The 20,651-nt window shown below is 56.5% G+C and overlaps 2 protein-coding genes across 3 annotated transcripts; both read right to left on the reverse strand.

The window, feature by feature from the left end:
* Positions 1-3,206: 3,206 nt before the first annotated feature.
* On the reverse strand, positions 3,207-5,508 carry rgcc (regulator of cell cycle). 2 transcript variants are annotated; one of them, XM_029137164.2, is made up of 5 exons: positions 5,131-5,289; positions 4,867-5,037; positions 4,330-4,422; positions 4,190-4,252; positions 3,207-3,623 (listed from the first exon to the last, which is right to left on the reverse strand). In XM_029137164.2, exons 1-5 carry the CDS (start codon positions 5,225-5,227, stop codon positions 3,616-3,618), a joined length of 432 nt encoding a protein of 143 aa, XP_028992997.1. In that variant the 5' UTR covers positions 5,228-5,289; the 3' UTR covers positions 3,207-3,615. The 2 variants fall into 2 exon arrangements, with proteins under 2 accessions (XP_028992997.1, XP_055360971.1); XM_055504996.1 differs by lacking the exon at positions 3,207-3,623 and adding an exon at positions 4,644-4,820 and having other exon boundaries at positions 4,204-4,252; positions 4,944-5,037; positions 5,131-5,508.
* A 143-nt stretch (positions 5,509-5,651) lies between these two features.
* f5 (coagulation factor V) lies at positions 5,652-20,035 on the reverse strand. Its single transcript, XM_029137150.3, has 25 exons — positions 19,624-20,035; positions 19,269-19,351; positions 18,768-18,890; positions 18,183-18,395; positions 17,947-18,108; positions 17,577-17,798; positions 17,339-17,504; positions 16,523-16,709; positions 16,255-16,351; positions 15,975-16,180; positions 15,757-15,904; positions 15,468-15,680; positions 13,179-15,390; positions 12,931-13,102; positions 12,543-12,779; positions 12,253-12,469; positions 12,001-12,180; positions 11,803-11,919; positions 11,659-11,730; positions 11,501-11,586; positions 11,272-11,427; positions 11,043-11,187; positions 10,379-10,530; positions 10,124-10,306; positions 5,652-6,011 (listed from the first exon to the last, which is right to left on the reverse strand). Exons 1-25 carry the CDS (start codon positions 19,773-19,775, stop codon positions 5,865-5,867), a joined length of 6,048 nt encoding a protein of 2,015 aa, XP_028992983.1. The 5' UTR covers positions 19,776-20,035; the 3' UTR covers positions 5,652-5,864.
* Between the last annotated feature and the right edge of the window lie 616 nt (positions 20,036-20,651).

Raw genomic sequence — 20,651 nt, forward strand, 5'->3', positions numbered from 1 at the left:
ACACACCTGGCGCCATCAGTGGACCTTATGAGGCGCGCTGCTGACAGCGCCTCAGCGTCTGCCACAGAAACGAATGGACGGAGTGATGACAGGCAGCCGCTGTAAAGAGGCACCATTACACGACAAGGTCTCAGCGCTCCTGCAGCCTGGCGGAGCTACAAGACGTGGTTCTGGTCCAGGATTCACAGGGATTGTTAATCCCAAGGAACCCAGAACTGCAACAACGGACGGGCCGGAGGTTAGAACCCAGGACAACGACTCTTGATGTGTGTAGCAGTCAGGTGGACCACGTGAAGGTGTTTCTGTCTGGTCCTGACTGGACCCCGACTGCCCACGGTCCTGGCCCCAGTCCAGCAGCACAGGACCAGGTCCAGGACCAGAACCAGGTGGTTGGTTGTTGAGTAACCGGGTCTGGATACCTCTGGCCTGCTCAGTCTGTCCTTGATATTTGTCCTAGACATGATTCTAGGTTCTTGCCCTGAGCCCGGTTCTGCTGAGCTTTCTGCCCCAGACCCACGTGCTTTGCTCAGTTTAGCTGACGTGATGTCTAAACGCTGTTGACGTGTGCTGGTGATCAGTTAGTATATTTATTGCACAATGATGATGCAGTGGAAAAGAGACACGAGCCTCGCGGCTCACACTGACTCGAACTTGTGTCTGCGTTCACACGCTCCACTTGTGTTCAGGCCTGACACGCGTCTGACGAAGCTCAACCAGGTCCCTTCCTTCATGCCCCTCCCTTCCTGCAGTCTGATTTTAGATCATATGATCTGATGAGTCAGCTATCTATATCTGTCTATAACACTATGGTGCTGTAGACTGTGCTGAAAGCCAGCAGTCCAGCTCATGGTCACATCATTATGCTGACAGCAGATGCACATGTGGCTGCAGAGCCGTTGCCATGGCAGCAGGATGTGACTCACAGCACAACACTGTTTGTGTCACTAGTTTGATTTGTTTAGCAGATTCTTCTTCCTCTTCTGTGTCTTGTGTCGCTTGAACTTCGTCTCTGTTTTTCAGCTCAGGCCTGGATTCAGATCTGCTTCAGGAGGACGTAGGTGCTGCACATCAGCGTTATTAGAAATGACCCATTTTAAATCCTGATCAGAGACCAGGCTGCCTGCGTGGATGGTTACTGGTTTACTGCAGGCTCTGCTGGACGTGAAACGGCTCCTTCAGGTCTGACCGTGGCCTGAGGTGCTGCTTAAAGCCGTGAGTCCAGTGTGCAGCATGTGTTGAGCAGGGAGGGAACCTCTGGACCAGACACACGGTTTTCCTTCCTACATGTAGACGTTTGCTGCCACATCTGTCCCATGATCATCGCTGCAGTGACTCAGCTCTGTTTGTGCTGTGTCCTCGTTTTCCCTGCACGTGTCAATAAGCATTAATGCCAGAACGTTTTAGGAGAGCAGACGTCCAGAAGAAGTAAGCGATGCGTTCAGGGACACGGCGCTGTGTCTGAGCTCTGGGGACCCAGAGCCTAGTGATGTCTCCACATCTTCCCCACAGACAGAGACAAGGATGGATCTGGAGACAAATCAACAGAAATTAGAGTCTAACTAGTCAGAAGGTCCTCTGATGAACCAGCGCCGGTTCTGTTGGATTCGTATCCTATTAAACGCCTCCGGAGTCGCAGCTGCTCTGCTTCACAGCTTCAACCCAGTTTTTAGAGCCCAGTAGAAATACTGAGGTCCAGTTGGACCCAGTGATGCCACCAGATCAGGGTGTTGCATAACGTCTTCTGTTGTCACAACAGAAGACGACGTTCATCTAGTTTAAGGGCACACCCTTCACTGCTGCGCTTCGTTACGCAACCTATGCAGTGAGTCTGTAGAACCAGCACCTGCAAAGTCACCCAAGGTCCTGAATAATTCTGCCTTCAGCAAACCATGATCACACTGGGTTCATGCTGCTCAGTGTTTATGACTTGAGCAATGTGAAAAATGGCTCCAGGTGTGTGTTCAGAGTCATGGGTCAAACCTGCCTCTGGTACCTGCTGCTGTATCGGTGCAGTCACTTAGAGAAGGTGCTGGATTGCATCAGTCGGGTCCGACGTGAGTGGGCCTGACTTCATGGTGGAACCTGCATGAGGTCTCGGAGAGGTCGCAGTAATTACCTGCTTCCTGTCAATCATCAGTTAACTGCACCTGGACTCACGCTGTGATCATCAGTGGTTCTGCAGCTGGAGACCCGATTCCAGCTAGATTCACTGGATACCCCAGAGTCAGCACCACCAGAGTTTCATTGATGAAAGAAGCGGCCCCTTCATCAGGTTCACCAGGCGTGGCCTCGGAACCAGCTCACATTAAAGCGTGTTGCTCTGTTAAGCTGCCAAACGGGCCACTGGCACGGTGAAGTCCAGCAGTGGGTCCGACCCGCCGTTTCCTTCTTCACATGCTCATTAATGCTCCCCAAGGCCACATCTGGAGCCGGTGGAAGCCGAGCCTGATATTTGGCTCCAAGCATTTCTGTCTCTGATGTGGACAAACGTGTGTGTGTGTCTGCTCAGCCCGTTCATAGCAGCGGCCGCTGCTGCGCTTCCCTCCACGTTCCCACACTTCCAGCCTGGAACTGGACCGAGCAGCGCTGCCAGAAAGATGCTCACTGCTGCCAAGCGGAGCGAGGCCTCCAGGATCAAGGGTTGTGTCAACACGGCTCTCAGCTCGGTGCCAGCTGCCGGCCCGGCTGAAGCGAGGAGACGGGTCGGTGCCAGCTTCCTGCCATCAGATCAGACCGTCTGGGTCCACAGACAGAACAGCTGCGACCTCAGTCACTCGCTCTGCAACCAGAACCAGCGCTTCCGACCTCCAACCCAACCGCTGGTTCCTGGTTTGTGGATCTGCTTTAAATCTGTTGTGGTTCTGGACACTTGGACCTCTGCAGGTGCATGACACTGAGCAGAACCTGTGTGACTCTATGAAACCAGTGTGACCTTTGACCTTTTGGTGTCTCTGACCTCACATTATTCCAGCCACACCCGCTGCCGACCGGGTGGAGGCGGCCCCCACGTCTCCTTCCACCTCTGGAAATAGACCCTGAAGCTGGACGTCCCTGCTTCACAGAGTGCGACCGGCTGTGTCACTGCTGTTTTAATGAGTTACATGATGGACAGATCCGTTTCTCAGGCCAAGTGCAATAAAAGGGTCAATTCCAACAATACTTCTCTAGAGTGGCAGGTACATAGAGACGTCAGAGCCACACGTTAGTAAAAGAACAACCTTTCATACTTTAATAACAATCTCTGCCACAGTTTAGCTTAATATTATTATACAATAGTTCTAGTGGAAGCACCAAACACACTTTATTCCAGTCAAATGATCCTAAACGGAAAATAGAATTTGAAACAATTATTTACAGAAGATATAAAAATATATTTCACCAAAGAGAACCAACATTTACATTAGGAAGGTTGATAAAATTATAATATACTCCATTATAGAAGCCTTATTAAATAGTTCTGGATGATGGAGCGGAGCAGGGTCGCATGCAGCCGTCTGGGCCGATTGTTCTCGGGTCAGGGCGGCGCCACCAGGCTGGCGTCCGGACTGGATGTGTGGGTGGTGGCTGCTGGGGTCCAGACCAGACGTTCCGCTCCAAGACGACTGCGAGCCTCGATCACATGCCTACGAGCGGACGGACGGACAGACAGACAGACAGACAGACAGACAGACAGACAGACAGACAGACAGACAGTTAGAACGAGACCCCGGCTGCTCGCTGTAATCACTGCCGGTACCACGGCCCGGTTCGTGCAGCTGGAGGCTGCTCAGCCAGTGGTGCCGCTGTGTAAGCGGACCCACACACTCACTGCCTCCTGCTATTTATGAAAAGGAGCTCTGAGTGACAGGCTGAAAGGGATACGCCGCCGCTCCCTCCACTTTAACCTCAGGGGCCTCATGGTCCACATGACGCCTGGCGCCACCACAGTCCTGACGCATCACTGCTGCACGCACACACACGCACGCACACACACGCACGCACACACACGCACGCACGCACGCACGCACACACGCACACGCACGCACGCACACACACTCACACACGCACACACGCACACGCACACACGGACAGACAGACAGATACGCACACGTACACACGCACACGCAGACGCACACACGCAGACGCACACACGCAGACGCACACACGCAGACGCACACACGCAGACGCACACACACACACACACACTTACTCTCCAAGGTCTTGTCCAGGTCAGCGATGAAGTCCTCCAGCTCCTTGGTGTCTCCCAGTTTGGCTGCAAAGGAAACAGGAAGACGTTCAGCTCCATCTGCAGCCAAACACCACCGCAGCTTAAAGCAGCGAGCAGCTCACGTTTTGGTGACATGGGGGGCGGCGAGAAGATGGTGGGCGAGTTGAGCCGCTCCTCGCTGAAGCTGAAGCTGTTTCTGTTGAGCGACTCTGCAGCTGTTGGACAGAGGACAGGTGAGATCAGGTGAGCAGCAACGGTGACGGGGACGGGCGCTCACGGCATCGTCAGTCATGTGTGGAGCGGCCCCACGCACGCACGCGCGCGCGCGCACACACACACACACACACACACACACACAGCTTCCTCCTCAGCCTCCACATAGTGTCGCTCCGTTATCCGAGCCGTCAGCGGTGCGTCCATCCATCAGGCCGCTCACAATGGCGCGTGGGACGGACGCCTCCTCCGGCTGCACGGGGAGACGGGGCTCCGCCTGGAATCCGAGCCCTCCCTCCGGAGCATCGGCCCACACACGGCTGCTCCTCCGCCCCCGCTCCCTGGCAGCTTCCGCCCGTGGAAGCGGATCTGATCCGTGGGAGCTGCAGGTGTCTGGTGCCTTCGGGGAAACGTAAAACCGACACTGTCCGTGTTGGACCACTCACTCTCCGAGTCGCTGATGCCGCTGTCGCTGACGCTCGCGCTGCTCCTGCGCTTCATGGTCCTCAGGTGCTCGTCGTACCTGAAGCGTCGCTTCTCCACCGGCGACGTGAAGTCTTCCATCACCGCGTCGAACTCGCACAGCGCGTCCTTCAGGTCCTCGTTCACGAACCTGGCTGCAAGACGTCGGCGGCGTCAGTCGTCACACGTCTCCAGTCATAAGTGACGCTTCAGACGCTAATAGGAAATGAAGATCAACAACAACTCACTTTGAGGTTCCAGTTTGGGAGACTTCATGATTCCAGCGACGGCTTCAAAACGCTCCCGCCGCGTCCAACTGACGCTCTGAGCCGCGGACAGCCGCATTTTAAGTCGAGGGGGCGGGGCCAAGAGGGGCGTGTGCGCGCGAGTAACAAAAGTGACGTCGCCCGTGAAGTTTGTAAACATCTTAAGTGTCACTTAAGCAGCAACCGTTGGTTTATTTATACTGAGGGCGAGCACGTGTCCACTTTATTAGGAACAGGCTGTGGTTCGTCAGACTGGGCTGATACACAGCCTCACAGAGTATATGCGGATCAGAACCTTGTGTCCAGTAACAAATGATAAATATCAGCAATGAAACGTGGAGCACGCGGCCATCGTCCCGGGACTGAGCTGAACCTGGCGCGACACCTGCTGGTGCAAATCTGCAGCTGCACGTCAGCGCAGACGAAGCCGAGCTCGTCAGCCTCCACGGACCAGGAGCCGCCGGGTCCGACGCTGGAGGCCCCTGGACAGAACCGTGACGATCCCAGCCACAACATTCATGTTTATTAAAAAATAAATTACGAATTTACACTCATTCCTTTTCATTTGAAATGAACACACATGACAGACAAAAATAAATGTTGAGTCGATGCAAACTACATTATTTGAATATTTATGACTCCAGCGTCTGTCTGTCCACGGATCCTGTGCTCCCTCTGCTTCCTTCCTCCAGAGGAAGGTGAAGGTGAACGTCCTGTCACTCAAAGTCGCAGCCCAGGAGCTCCACCCTCAGCGTGAGGGAGACCATCCAGGTCCTGGGGACGATTCGGAGGAAGCGGGAGAAGATGGGAGGGTAAATGTAGTTCTTCACGTGGTCGCTGTTATTTCTGTTTCCGAGAAAAGTCTGGATGTGGAGAGACAGACAGGGAGGTTAGAACACGGTCACGGCTCGGTTATGGTCACTGCCTAATGACGCCGCGGTCACTGCGCGATGACGCCGCGGTCACTTTGTGATGACGCCTTGGTGATGGTCGCTGTATGGTCACTGCGTAATGACGCCGCGGTCACTGCACGATGACGCCGCGATGACGCCGCGATGACGCCGCGGTCAGTGCGCAATGACGCCGTGATGACGCCGCGGTCACTGCGCGATGACGCCGTGATGACGCCGCGGTCAGTGCGCAATGACGCCGTGATGACGCCGCGGTCACTGCGCGATGACGCCGCGGTCACTTTGTGATGACGCCTTGGTGATGGTCGCTGTATGGTCACTGCGTAATGACGCCGCGGTCACTGCACGATGACGCCGCGGTTACTGCGCGATGACGCCGTGATGACCCTGCGGTCAGTGCGCGATGACGCCGTGATGACGCCGCGGTCACTGCGCGATGACGCCGTGATGACGCCGTGGTCACTGCGCGATGACGCAGTGATGACGCCGCGGTCACTGCGCGATGATGCCGTGATGACGCCGCGGTCACTGTGCGATGACGCAGTGATGATGCCGCGGTCACTGCGTAATGACGCCGCGGTCACTGCGTGATGACGCCGCGGTCACTTTGTGATGACGCCTTGGTGATGGTCGCTGTATGGTCACTGCGTAATGACGCCGCGGTCACTGCACGATGACGCCGCGGTTACTGCGCGATGACGCCGCGATGACGCCGCGATGACGCCGCGATGACGCCGCGGTCAGTGCGCAATGACGCCGTGATGACGCCGCGGTCACTGCGCGATGACGCCGTGATGACGCCGCGGTCAGTGCGCAATGACGCCGTGATGACGCCGCGGTCACTGCGCGATGACGCCGTGATGACGCCGTGGTCACTGCGCGATGACGCAGTGATGACGCCGCGGTCACTGCGCGATGACGCCGCGGTCACTTTGTGATGACGCCGCGATGACGCCTTGGTGATGGTCGCTGTATGGTCACTGCGTAATGACGCCGCGGTCACTGCACGATGTCGCCGCGGTTACTGCGCGATGACGCCGTGATGGCGCTGCGGTCACTGCGCGATGACGCAGTGATGACGCCGCGGTCACTGCGTAATGACGCTGCGGTCACTGTGCGATGACGCCGCGGTCACTGTGCGATGACGCAGTGATGACGCCGCGGTCACTGCGTGATGACGCCGCGGTCACTTTGTGATGACGCCGCGATGACGCCTTGGTGATGGTCGCTGTATGGTCACTGCGTAATGACGCCGCGGTCACTGCACGATGACGCCGCGGTTACTGCGCGATGACGCCGTGATGACGCTGCGGTCACTGCGCGATGACGCCGTGATGACGCCGCGGTTACTGCGCGATGACGCCGCGGTCACTGCACGATGACGCTGCGGTCACTGCGCGATGACGCCGTGATGAAGCCGCAGTCACTGCACGATGACGCCGTGGTCACTGCGCAATAACGCCGTGATGACGCTGCGGTCACTGCGCGATGACGCCGTGATGACGCCGCGGTCACTGCACGATGACGCCGTGATGACGCCGCGGTCAGTGCGCGATGACGCCGTGATGACGCCGCGGTTACTGCGCGATGACGCCGTGATGACGCCGTGGTCACTGCGCGATGACGCAGTGATGACGCCGCGGTCACTGCGCGATGATGCCGTGATGACGCCGCGGTCACTGTGCGATGACGCAGTGATGATGCCGCGGTCACTGCGTAATGACGCCGCGGTCACTGCGTGATGACGCCGCGGTCACTTTGTGATGACGCCTTGGTGATGGTCGCTGTATGGTCACTGCGTAATGACGCCGCGGTCACTGCACGATGACGCCGCGGTTACTGCGCGATGACGCCGCGATGACGCCGCGATGACGCCGCGATGACGCCGCGGTCAGTGCGCAATGACGCCGTGATGACGCCGCGGTCACTGCGCGATGACGCCGTGATGACGCCGCGGTCAGTGCGCAATGACGCCGTGATGACGCCGCGGTCACTGCGCGATGACGCCGTGATGACGCCGTGGTCACTGCGCGATGACGCAGTGATGACGCCGCGGTCACTGCGCGATGACGCCGCGGTCACTTTGTGATGACGCCGCGATGACGCCTTGGTGATGGTCGCTGTATGGTCACTGCGTAATGACGCCGCGGTCACTGCACGATGTCGCCGCGGTTACTGCGCGATGACGCCGTGATGGCGCTGCGGTCACTGCGCGATGACGCAGTGATGACGCCGCGGTCACTGCGTAATGACGCCGCGGTCACTGTGCGATGACGCCGCGGTCACTGTGCGATGACGCAGTGATGACGCCGCGGTCACTGCGTGATGACGCCGCGGTCACTTTGTGATGACGCCGCGATGACGCCTTGGTGATGGTCGCTGTATGGTCACTGCGTAATGACGCCGCGGTCACTGCACGATGACGCCGCGGTCACTGCGCGATGACGCCGTGATGACGCCGCGGTCACTGCGCGATGACGCCGTGATGACGCCGCGGTCACTGCGCGATGACGCCGCGGTCACTGCACGATGACGCTGCGGTCACTGCGCGATGACGCCGTGATGAAGCCGCAGTCACTGCACGATGACGCCGTGGTCACTGCGCAATAACGCCGTGATGACGCTGCGGTCACTGCGCGATGACGCCGTGATGACGCCGCGGTCACTGCGCAATGACGCCGTGATGACGCCGCGGTCAGTGCGCGATGACGCCGTGATGACGCCGCGGTCACTGCGCGATGACGCCGTGATGACGCCGTGGTCACTGCGCGATGACGCAGTGATGACGCCGCGGTCACTGCGCGATGATGCCGTGATGACGCCGCGGTCACTGTGCGATGACGCAGTGATGATGCCGCGGTCACTGCGTAATGACGCCGCGGTCACTGCGTGATGACGCCGCGGTCACTTTGTGATGACGCCTTGGTGATGGTCGCTGTATGGTCACTGCGTAATGACGCCGCGGTCACTGCACGATGACGCCGCGGTTACTGCGCGATGACGCCGCGATGACGCCGCGATGACGCCGCGATGACGCCGCGGTCAGTGCGCAATGACGCCGTGATGACGCCGCGGTCACTGCGCGATGACGCCGTGATGACGCCGCGGTCAGTGCGCAATGACGCCGTGATGACGCCGCGGTCACTGCGTGATGACGCCGTGATGACGCCGCGGTCACTGCGCGATGACGCAGTGATGACGCCGCGGTCACTGCGCGATGACGCCGCGGTCACTGCGCGATGACGCCGCGATGACGCCTTGGTGATGGTCGCTGTATGGTCACTGCGTAATGACGCCGCGGTCACTGCGTAATGACGCCGCGGTCACTGCGTGATGACGCCGTGATGATGCCGCGGTCACTGCGCGATGACGCAGTGATGACGCCGCGGTCACTGAGCGATGACGCCGCGGTCACTGTGCGATGACGCCGCGGTCACTGTGCGATGACGCAGTGATGACGCCGCGGTCACTGCGTGATGACGCCGCGGTCACTTTGTGATGACGCCGCGATGACGCCTTGGTGATGGTCGCTGTATGGTCACTGCGTAATGACGCCGCGGTCACTGCACGATGACGCCGCGGTTACTGCGCGATGACGCCGTGATGACGCTGCGGTCACTGCGCGATGACGCCGTGATGACGCCGCGGTTACTGCGCGATGACGCCGCGGTCACTGCACGATGACGCTGCGGTCACTGCGCGATGACGCCGTGATGAAGCCGCAGTCACTGCACGATGACGCCGTGGTCACTGCGCAATAACGCCGTGATGACGCTGCGGTCACTGCGCGATGACGCCGTGATGACGCCGCGGTCACTGCACGATGACGCCGTGATGACGCCGCGGTCAGTGCGCGATGACGCCGTGATGACGCCGCGGTTACTGCGCGATGACGCTGCGGTCACTGCGCGATGACGCCGTGATGAAGCCGCAGTCACTGCGCGATGACGCCGCGGTCACTGCACGATGACGCTGCGGTCACTGCGCAATAACGCCGTGATGACGCCGCGGTCACTGCGCGATGATGCCGCGGTTACGCCGAGCGCGTGCTTCGAGCCGCTCACCTTGAACGGGACGTTCTCGTCGTCTGTGTAGTGGCTCCAGTGGAGCCCGTCGTTGCTGTACTGCAGGCTGTAGGATGTGACGTACATCTCCCTCCCCAGAGCCTTGGCTCCCTGTGTGATGATCCCAGTGATCTTCATGACCTTGGGCAGCTCCACCTGAAGCCACTGGAACATGTCATTATGCTGTGGAGCAGAAGACATGAGGTTGGCGTGGAGCCAGTTCTCCAGGCATGTGTGGCGTGTGCGGGTCAGAACCTTAGCCTGCCACGCGTTGATGGCTCCCTGTCTGTTGAGGCGGGCCAAGGAGGGCTTCCAGGAGCTGCCGTACCAGCTGGAGGCCGTGGAGCTGGCGCTGATGTGCTGGTCTTCTATCAGTCCACTCTCCATGCCCAGAGGCAGTGAGCAGCCTGCGGAGGCAGAGAAAAGCCCTCTTCATCCGCCAAAGCTATCAGTGCACAGTCCACTGCAGGTTGTACATTATCTGAAACCCTAAATAAAGCCAGCAGCGCCAAGATGGAGTCTGGTGCTCTGCTGGTTCCCCACCCACTCCACCCGCTCCAGAGCTGGCTTCTCCTCCTGCTCCACCTGCTCCTGAGCTGGCTTCCCCACCCCCTCCACCCACTCCACCCGCTCCCGAGCTGGCTTCCCCACCCTCTGCACCCGCTCCACCTGCTCCTGAGCTGGCTTCCCCACCCTCTCCACCCACTCCACCCGCTCCCGAGCTGGCTTCCCCACCCCCTCCACACACTCCACCTGCTCCACCCGCTCCCGAGCTGGCTTCCCCACCCGCTCCACCCGCTCCCGAGCTGGCTTCCCCACCCGCTCCACCCGCTCCCGAGCTGGCTTCCCCACCCTCTGCACCCGCTCCACCTGCTCCTGAGCTGGCTTCTCCACCCACCCCACCCGCTCCACGTCTCACCGTCCAGCTCGCAGCCGTAGAACTCCATCCGCACTGTGGCCTTGTTGCTCCAGTCGATGGGGTGGAGCCGGATGTAGCGTCCAATGATGGGAGGGAAGAAGGTGTTCATCTTGATGTCGTAGCTTCCCAGGTTCCCAGAGAACTCCTGGTCAAACAGACAGCATCACAGCGATGCCACAGTGCTCACGCGCGCCCCTGTAGACGCGTGGACCGACCGATGGCCCCTCACCTTCCTCGGGCCTCTGCTGTCGCCCTTGTAGAAGATCCACATGCGCCGGTCGGTGCTGTAGGACACTGAGAACCGGCGCAGATGCTGGTGCTGGAGCAGCTGCTTGGCTCCCTGCGTGGCCACCTGGCTGATGACCACAGGCCGCTGGAAGTCCACCTGCACACGGCCACAGGGTCAGACGCCTCGCGCTCACGCAGGCGCCGCTCCTTCACACCTTTACGGTACAAACCTGGATCCAGCTGTGGTTCATCTCTGTGCTCCACGCGTTGTATCTGCCCTGGTTGTTCAGCCTGGCCAGCTGGGGCTCCCAGTTGCCTTCAAACACGGAGGCAGCGTCATTTCACAGGTTCCTGTCTCTGACACTATGCTGGGAACGGACATATTCACCTCTGGTGTTGATGGCTGAGATCTGGTCGTCCTTTACCATGCCGGACTCTAAACCCAGCGGACGGTAGCAGTCTGAGGGAGCACAGAGCAGAGTTAGCGCCTGGACAGTCCTGCTCCACTGCAGCGGTTTCTAATGGGCTCTACCGTTATCCAGGACCAGGAAGAGGGTCTGCATGCCGTTCTGCTGGTTGGAGCCCACCTCCGTCTCCAGCTGCCACAGGCCAGGCTTGGACGGATGCATCTCCAGCGTGCTGAAGCTCCCTGCGGGGGGACACGGGTTTGTAGACACTGATCACACAGATCCTGGCTGCGAGCGGAGGTGCTAGCTGCGCTACGGCTCACCAGGCAGCAGCGGGTGCACAGCCTGCCTGGAGCTGGACCTGGTCTTGTGGACGAAGGTTTGTCCGTGGAAGTGGATGCTCTGAAGGTCTGTGGGTGAGCCCATGTTGAGCAGGTGCCAGGACACCTGCTGCTCGGTGTACATCCTCAGGCCCTTCAGGTTGAATATGATGCCATTTATGGCTGTGAACACAAAGGCACGTTTTAGTTTTTCTGTCCAATATGTTTCAAACAGAAACCAACTGTCGTCATTACAATGAAACTTGAGGCTCCGGTCAAAGCTGGGATCCATGTTTCTCCTTCGCGTCTTCCTCTGTATCATCTCCTGGTTCTTTTCGTAGTACCAGCTCTGCGACTCATCGAAGGTCATGAAGAGCAGCACAAACTCCCTGGTGTCCGTTAGGCTCCGGTCCAGGGTTCCCTTTCGACACACCAGCAGAGGCCCGATCAGGCCCGAGTGGATGTCCCGTTCCTAAGAGAAGCGACACCGCTGGTTAAATATCATCCACAGTGACCTCAACTTGTTCAAGGTCTAGAAGGCTCACAGGGTTGACTCCTGAATAGTAGGCCCAGGTCCGACAGTTGGACTCATCTCGTGTTGGTCCGGCAGACAGGCTGGCTTTCCATAAATACGTGAAGGTGCTATTGGGCTGAACCTCATTGTCGTATTGAAACCAGTAGGTAGAGCCGTCCTCGTAGGACAGACCCTCGGTCTGCTTGGTGTATGTAACACCATTTGGATGCAAGGAGAACGGACGCTTGGCGTTGTTCCTGAACACCACCTGCAACACAACAACGTGTCTGTGGGCCAGAACCCAGTCACCGCATCTGCATTTAACTCATGGACCACATTCAGTAGCAGCAGTCAGCGAGCTGAGGTTTGGGCCTTGGTGATTTGACCCATGACCCACGTCTCAGAGAAGCGCCACTTACAACGATGCTCTGGCCGACCTCGGCCCGGATGACGGGCCCCAGGATGCCCAGGTGCTCCTCCACCTCTCCACGGATCTCAGGTGTGCTGAAGCTACTGTCCACGTAACCTCGGAACACCACCTTGGTGAAGATGGTGGTCTCTCTGCTCGTCTGGTGCGACTTCTCCTGCCTCCTGTGGAGATAACAGGCGCTTCTGTCTCTGCTGGGACATGAATGAATGCTGTTCTGATCAATCTGAATAGTCTGACCTCTGTCCGTAGCCAGCGTAGTCCCACTCCACCTCCTCTGCTGCGATGAAATACGTCTTCACGTTGAGGCCGGGGTATTTTAAGTAGTACTTGGCGGTCTCATCCAGGCTGAGCTTCTTCATGTCTTCATGGCCACCGTAGGGGTCCTTGTAGCTCACATATTCATATTCCTCCAGGTCTGTAGGATCCGGCTTGCTTCCAGGAACATACAGGTCGTAGTCACTGAAGCCAAAGCGAGGCACGCCGATCACCACCGGCGTGTTGATCAGCTCCTCCTCGTCAGACACGGGCCGGGGCGCACTGGGCCGGGCCCCTCGCGGGCTCAGGCCAGGGTTGAATCCTCGAGGGGAAAACGGTAAAAGGCTCCTGGCCTGAGGCTTGTAGTCCTTCCTCTTCTTCGTCTTCAGGCCTTGACCCTTCTCAGGCCTGTGTCGGACAAACACCCTCTTGTTCCTTGGTGGCGGTGGTTTCTGTGGACTCTTGTCCTCAAAGTATTTCCTCATGTGGTCGGGGATGTCCACGGGCTCCGCTGGCTGGCTTTCGTCATAGGTCCAGTTGTGGCTCTGCGTTTTCACCACCGTGCTTTTGATGCCATCTGTGTTGGTTTCTTTGAGGTAGATGATCACTTCTTCGCTGCTGTCTGAGGAAGTCACATGGTCTGCGGAGCTGGAGACGGACGCGTCCACCGTGGTGGTGTTGTCGTTGGGGACCGTTTGTACAGACTGTGTGTGGTTCTGGTTGAGTTGAGTTCCTTTTAAAGACTGTGTGAGGTTCTGGTTGAGTTGAGGTCCTTCTACACACTCTGTGTGGTTAAATTGAGTCCTTCCTACAGACTGTGTGTGGTTGTGGTTGAGTTGAGTTCCTTCTACAGACTCTGTGTGGTTGTGGTTGAGTTGAGTCCTTCCTACAGACTGTGTGTGGTTGAGTTGAGTCCTTCCCACACACTCTGTGGGGTTAAATTGAGTCCTTTCTACAGACTTTGTGTGGTTGTGGTTGAGTTGAGTCCTTCCTACAGACTCCGTGTGGTTGTCATTACGCTGCTGTGTCCCGTCCTCCCTGCTCTCTGGGCTCAGCTCAGTCAGACAGTGTGAGGACTGAGCTGCAGCAGGCGAGGCCTCGGAGGAACCGGCTTCTGCTCTGTTCTCCAGCTCTTTATCTCTGGTTCTGTTGTCTGTCGTCTCCACATCAAAGGCTGTGAAGTTGTGCGTGTTGTTGCTGCTGAGGTTCAGCTCTGCAGAATCCAAGCCTGGGTGTGCTGCATCAGAAGACGTATCATCATAGTCGGCCTGTGTCTTGTTGCCGTCTTGTTTCTGGGACAGACTGACAACTGAGAACACGTCTCCTCTGGTCACAGTTTCCAGGTCATCACCGCTCACGCTTCCATTCGATCCTTCGACATCTGAGGTCCAAGTCACATTTCCAGGTGCTTTTGCTGCTGTTGATTGTTTTGTGAGGTTGCCTGTCGCCGTGGTTCCGTTACCCTTCGTGGTGTTCGTTCCGACGTTATCGAGGAGCGAGTCGTCAGAAACTCCAGCTCGTTCGAGCACAAAGTTGTTTGCCGGATGCAGAGAGGAGCTGCTGACCAGGCTCTTACTGAAGCTTTGGTTCAGGTTTGTAGCTTCAGCTTCTGTCCGGTTGCTAAATAATGTCTCGTTTCCTCTTTCATAATCAGAATAATTATTAAAACTTAGTGCAGGAGCTATGATGTTTTTGCTCAACAGATCATCCCCTGTCAGGTTGACTCCAGGAGCCTCCGTCACCTTCTCCACCTCTATCCAGTTTGTAAGTAACGCCTTGTTCCGCATGTTCACATTTGCAGCAGACGTTTTAGCAGCGTTCCCGTTTCGCTCCCTGAGTCTGTTTTTACTTTTTTTGGAATCATAGTCCAGGAAAGTGAGGTCCAGTTTGTCTGCATCTGACACTGTAGACTGGTTCCTGAGCGACCTGAGGCCCAGTTCGGCTGCAAACATGTCTGTGTACTCATCTGGCTCCGCCAGCTTCCCTTTTACAGCTTTCAGCTGCTCCTCTTTTTTTTTAATGTCGTCCAAGCTCTCAGGGTTCCACGTGGAGTACTCCTTCTGGGACGCTTGGTCGTGGTCGTCTTCTTCTGTGTAGTCATAGAAGGAGTCGCGGAAGCACTCGACATCCTGAAACTTCACTCGCATTCCTTTGGTCGTCCCGAGGGAATTGAGGGAAGCCAGGAGCCAGACACCTGTTTGGAGACAGAAGGAGACGGCCGGTGAGAGCCTGAGCCGCGGCGCCTTTGAGCCCGAGAGCAGACACACTGACCGGGGTTGTCCATGTTCATGGTGATGGTCTCTCCTGTCATGGGGTAGAGGCTGAGGACGTCCTCCATCCGCTCGTTCAGCGTGAACGGGTGTCCGTAGAAGGTGGCGGTCTGGATGTAGTCCTGCGCTCCGACGCTGGACACGTGCCACGTCGCCACCTCGCCGTTGCAGAAGCCCAGGAGCGGCCCGCTCTCGAAGGCGTAGCCGTTAATGGCTGGGGACAGAACAGGTGGAGGTGAGTCAGGAGGTGAGGCAGTGGTGAGCTGGCTTACATGGCAGAGAGGACTCACTGTGCATGACGTTGGACTTGTAAAAGTCCGGGTCGGCCTTGTTCACCTTGGACTCGTCGCTGTACTGGCGAATGTTAGAGTCCAGGTACCAGCTCCTGTTTTCATCGAACACGGCGAACATGGCGTGCTGCTCCTTGTCCGCCTTCAGCTGGACACACACACCTGCCGCTTTAGCTCACGGCTTTCCTAAAGCCAGGCTGGTTCCGAAGCCTTCCTACCTGCACGTTCCTGACGTTGAGGGACTCGCTCCTGCAGATGAGCATGGGCCCGATGAGCCCAGAGGCGATGTCGCGGGGCGTGTCCACCGCGCTGTGGTACATGCGTGTCTGGCACCGGGCGTCTTGGTCCAGCGGCTCGTCCTCCTCCACAACTCTCCACACATACGTGCGCACCTGGCCCGGATCAACACCCTGAGTCTGGTTGCCTGCGCACAGTTGGAGCAGGAGTCCGTTATTGCAGCCAAGTGTTGGCTCTTCATCTGCTCCGCACAGCATGTACCTGCTTGTGGGTGGTTGACGCCCTCCTCTGACTTCTCTATGGTCAGGCCGTGTGGATAGATGCTATACGGCCTGGAGGCCTTGTTCTTGAAAACAATCTGTGGGTGTGATAATGAAGAGTGACGCACGTGCTCGTACTCAGACTTACTTCACTCTGATGTGACCTTGAAAGATTCGAGGCACTGAGACCTGTGGCTGCGTGAACTCATTTCCTCACAGCCTCAGGTCTCTGCTGCACTCACAATCGCTGTGATTAGACATCTCCTCACCACAACTGCATCTCGGACTTGTGCTCGGATCACCGGACCCACTATCCCCAGCGGGCTTTTCCTTTGCTTGTCCTCGTCTGTACAGCGCTCAGTGAAGGACTCGTTCGTGTAGCAAACGTACAGGGCCTTCTTGTACTTGGATCCGATCCGCGTTGCAGATTGTTTCAGATACTGCTGCTTGAAGTCCCTGCACAAAGAACATTGGAGACACTGAGACTCTAGATTACTTCCCTAGGATAAAGCGGCGTGAATGCGTGCGTGCCTGCCTGCTTACCCGCCTGTCTGACTGCTTACCTGCCTGTCTGACTGCTTACCTGCCTGTCTGACTGCTTACCCGCCTGTCTGACTGACTGCTTACCCGCCTGTCTGACTGCTTACCTGCCTGTCTGACTGCTTACCCGCCGGTCTGACTGACTGCTTACCTGCCTGTCTGACTGACTGCTTACCCGCCTGTCTGACTGACTGCTTACCCGCCTGTCTGACTGCTTACCCGCCTGTCTGACTGACTGCTTACCTGCCTGTCTGACTGCTTACCCGCCTGTCTGACTGACTGCTTACCCGCCTGTCTGACTGCTTACCCGCCTGTCTGACTGCTTACCCGCCTGTCTGACTGACTGCTTACCCGCCTGTCTGACTGCTTACCTGCCTGTCTGTCTGACTGCTTACCTGCCTGACTGTCTGACTGCTTACCTGCCTGTCTGACTGCTTACCTGCCTGTCTGACTGCCTGCTTACCCGCCTGTCTGACTGCTTACCTGCCTGCTTACGTGCGTGCGTCGTGCGTGCGTGCGTGCGTGCGTGCGTGCGTGCGTCTCACTCGTCAACGTGTCCGTGGATTTGCGGAGCATAGTCCCAGATCACTTCCTCGGCAGCGATGTAGTACTTCCACACCTTGCTGTGTTTCTTTTGCTCCGACGTCATCTCTCGCTGCGAGGCTTCGAAGCCGTCGCACTGCTTCACGTCCACGAAGCCGTGCATGCCAGCTGCGAAGGCACCGGTTCTGTGAGCTCACAGCTTGGGGTATGTGTGTGTGTGTGTGGGGGGGGACAGCCTACCTTCCAGGTGCCTGCTGGTGTGTGAGGACAGCATCCAGCGGCCCGCGTACAGCGCCTTCATGCTGGCGGTGGCACAGGAGCCACTGACCAGCCCCACGGACGACACTTTGTGGCCGCTCTGCTGCAGCACCTGCCCGTTCACGTGCACCGAGAACACATCCGGCTCCGAGCTCATGGCCAGTAGGTGGAGGCTGACCCAGGCGTTAGCGCACATGCGTACGTCTGCGCAAAGAGGAGGAAATGTGCTGTAAATATGGGCGGAACTGCACAAACCAGGGGATTTTTACCAACGCAAAGTCATCTCTGCTTGTTGACTTTGTGGAACTTTGCTTTGTTAGAAAGTCACCATGGTCCCTGAGCGGTGACCAACCTGGCAGCGAACCCTTGGTGAAGCCATTGATGGTGTATTTCACATGCTTGTCTGCAGCTGCACCGTTTGCTTTGTGTTTGCTCTCCTTCTCATTGAAAACCCCAAAGAGGAAGACGTACTCGTGGTGGACGCCGACCTGCTGCCCTGACGCATCCAGACTTCCTGTAACGACACAGAATGAAGCCAGTCCTTTGCTCAGGAACAGAGGCTCATTTTCCACACGGCTTCATGCTCACCAGCTTTGCAGATGAGCAGAGCGCCGACGAGGCCCGAGTTGTAGTCCTCAACAACGTTTTCATGGGAGATGTAGGTGTAGGTGAGGCAGGCGGGGTCGTCGGGCTGCGGAGCCACCTGTGACGTCACCTCCCAGGAGTACACGTGTTCCGTGTTGGGCTGCACCACGTCGTCCTCCTTCTCCTTCTGTGACGTGTTGTCGAAGTACTGGGCGCCTGCAAACACAGCAGATGAGACAAAGCGTAAACTCCACTAATTAAATTCCACATGCGGCCAACGGGGTCTGAGGAGGTTCCAGCATAGTGAAGACTTAATGAAGCCTTTGGCTCCTCCCTGCACTCTGACCTCCAGTGAATCATTCACCAGCACAGATTAAGTTTCATTTACTCTCCTTCTCCTAAATTCCCAGTTGCTGTCTAAATGCACGACGCAGCTGAGCCCAGCTTCCTGCTGGACTTCAGAACCACCTCCGGTGATTATCGGCCCGTCCTGGTTAATATTTTAGGAGAAGACAAACAGGGTTGTTTGTTGTGTTGGCTCATGTTGAGCAACCCCACCGGGCCTGCAGCCGGACCGAGGCCGCTCACCCTCTGACTGTTTCCCGTAGGTCACTCCGTGTGGGTGGAGGCTGTGTGCGCCGCTCGCCATGTTCCGGAAGGTGACAACAAGGGTCTCCCCCTCCTGGGCTCTCAGAGTGGGTCCCAGTAAACCTGCAGACATTTACATTTTCAGGCCCAGCATCATAACTCAGCTCAGATCAACACATACAACGTAACCACTAACAGTTGTTGAACACTTGAACACAGGACGACTTCACACATTCTGACGTGGTGCATGCTGCTGTGATAACATAATCTTAGAAGAGAGCACTGGCTCAGGCTAAATCTCATTTTAAATCACACCACTTCTTTGTATTTCTTACCTTATTTTTTACCTTTTCTTAAAGACTAGATTTTGTAGCATCTACATTTAGCTGATGTGTACACATCTGGCAAATAAACACCTACAGGTTGGTTCCTCATCAGATCAAATGGGTGGACAGTGAATTTGGAGGCAGGAGGGTTTTAGCTAAGGTTAAGCCTGCTCACCCAGCCAGGAGGGATGCGTCTTCGCCTGCTTGAAGCCTTTCTCATACTCTCGAAAGACCACCTTCTTATAGGTGGAACCAAAGCTGAGAGACGGTGCAAAACACAGAAAAACAAATGTCCGAGTCAGAAAAGAAAACCAGCAGAATGCACTTTAACAGATTTCACACATATAAATGTTGCAACTCTGATGTGTGTAACCTAGTATGTCACAATATTGATGAGTAACAGCCTGTTTGACAAGAACAACAGAAATAACAGGCGGTCAAGCTTACGATAAAGAATAGCATTACAGAATAAAACCAAAGAGTTTACCACAACTGAGCACATTCAGCTCTTGCCTTTTAACCTCACGTACCCGTTTTCACCGTCCGAGTACGTCCAGTCGATCTCCACAGCAGCGATGTAGTAGTGTCTCTCCTTGGGCTGCTGTGCTTGCACACGGATGACAGCCAGAAGAAGCAGGACGGGCAGGACACGCCGGGCTCCAGTCCACACGCAGAGCCTCATGTCTGGACCAGTCCTCCAGGTGATGCCGGACTGTGAGTCAGAGTGAACGCAGTGATCTGACGGAGGCGTCTGCTCTCTGAGCTTTATCTATCACACACACTGGGTTCAAACACCGTGAACAGGACAGTGAACTGTCAGCTCGTTTTTTCTCTCTCCTAATTCAAACCTCCCGTGGTGGGTTTGGCCTAGCTGTGACTCACACTTTGGAGGTTCTGGGTATTCACATCACTGAAAATGTAGAAACCTCCTCTGACGTCAGAATGAAAACAATGTGGTGAAAAGCCCTAAACATCACTGTGTAGCAGATGGAAACTGTATTTTTATCTCATTGTGACTGACTGAAGTTTTACTGCTTGTTTATGCTAAATTCAATTCAATTTCAATTCAATTTTATTTATATAGTGCCAAAGGCACTTTACAAAGTAAGGTTTAAGACCTCACACAACTAAACCCAACAAATCCTACACACAGCAAGCATTTAATTTGACAGCAACAGTGGAGAGGAAAAACTCCCTCTCTAACGAGGAAGAAACCTCCAGCAGAACCAGACTGGATGTGGGCGGCCATCTGCCTCGACCGGTTGGGGTGAGGGGAGAGAGAGAGAGAAAAGCACAGCAACAACAACAAGCAACAACAAGCAACAACAGAGCACAGGCAGGATGGTCTGATCCACAGCTGCCCATCACAGACACAAAGCTCTGAATCCAATGATACCTGTAGGTGAGGAGAGAGAGAGAGAGAGAGAGAGAGAGAGAGCGGGAGAGAGAGAGAGAGAGAGAGAGAGAGAGCGGGAGAGAGAGAGAGAGAGAGAGAGAGAGCGGGAGAGAGAGGGAGAGAAGCACAACTACTGGACAGAAAGAGACAAGGTTAGTTAAA

Source organism: Betta splendens, chromosome 21 (genome assembly GCF_900634795.4).
Source record: "Betta splendens chromosome 21, fBetSpl5.4, whole genome shotgun sequence".
NCBI classification, from domain to species: Eukaryota; Metazoa; Chordata; class Actinopteri; order Anabantiformes; family Osphronemidae; genus Betta; species Betta splendens.

What these genes read in the sequence shown, in the direction of transcription:
- f5 (XM_029137150.3), bottom strand. Translation starts at nt 19,775, where the DNA reads ATGAGGCTCTGCGTGTGGACTGGAGCCCGGCGTGTCCTGCCCGTCCTG. An exon ending in ATCCACGGACACGTTGACGA is followed by an intron (nt 16,710 to 17,338) that starts GTGAGACGCACG and finishes TTCTTTGTGCAG; the next exon opens with GGACTTCAAGCAGCAGTATC. An exon ending in TGTGCACCCGCTGCTGCCTG is followed by an intron (nt 11,920 to 12,000) that starts GTGAGCCGTAGC and finishes GTCCCCCCGCAG; the next exon opens with GGAGCTTCAGCACGCTGGAG.
- rgcc (XM_055504996.1), bottom strand. Translation starts at nt 5,308, where the DNA reads ATGTTTACAAACTTCACGGGCGACGTCACTTTTGTTACTCGCGCGCAC. An exon ending in TCCCAAACTGGAACCTCAAA is followed by an intron (nt 5,038 to 5,130) that starts GTGAGTTGTTGT and finishes GACGTCTTGCAG; the next exon opens with CCAGGTTCGTGAACGAGGAC. An exon ending in CGTCCGTCCCACGCGCCATT is followed by an intron (nt 4,423 to 4,643) that starts GTGAGCGGCCTG and finishes TCTGTCCAACAG; the next exon opens with CTGCAGAGTCGCTCAACAGA.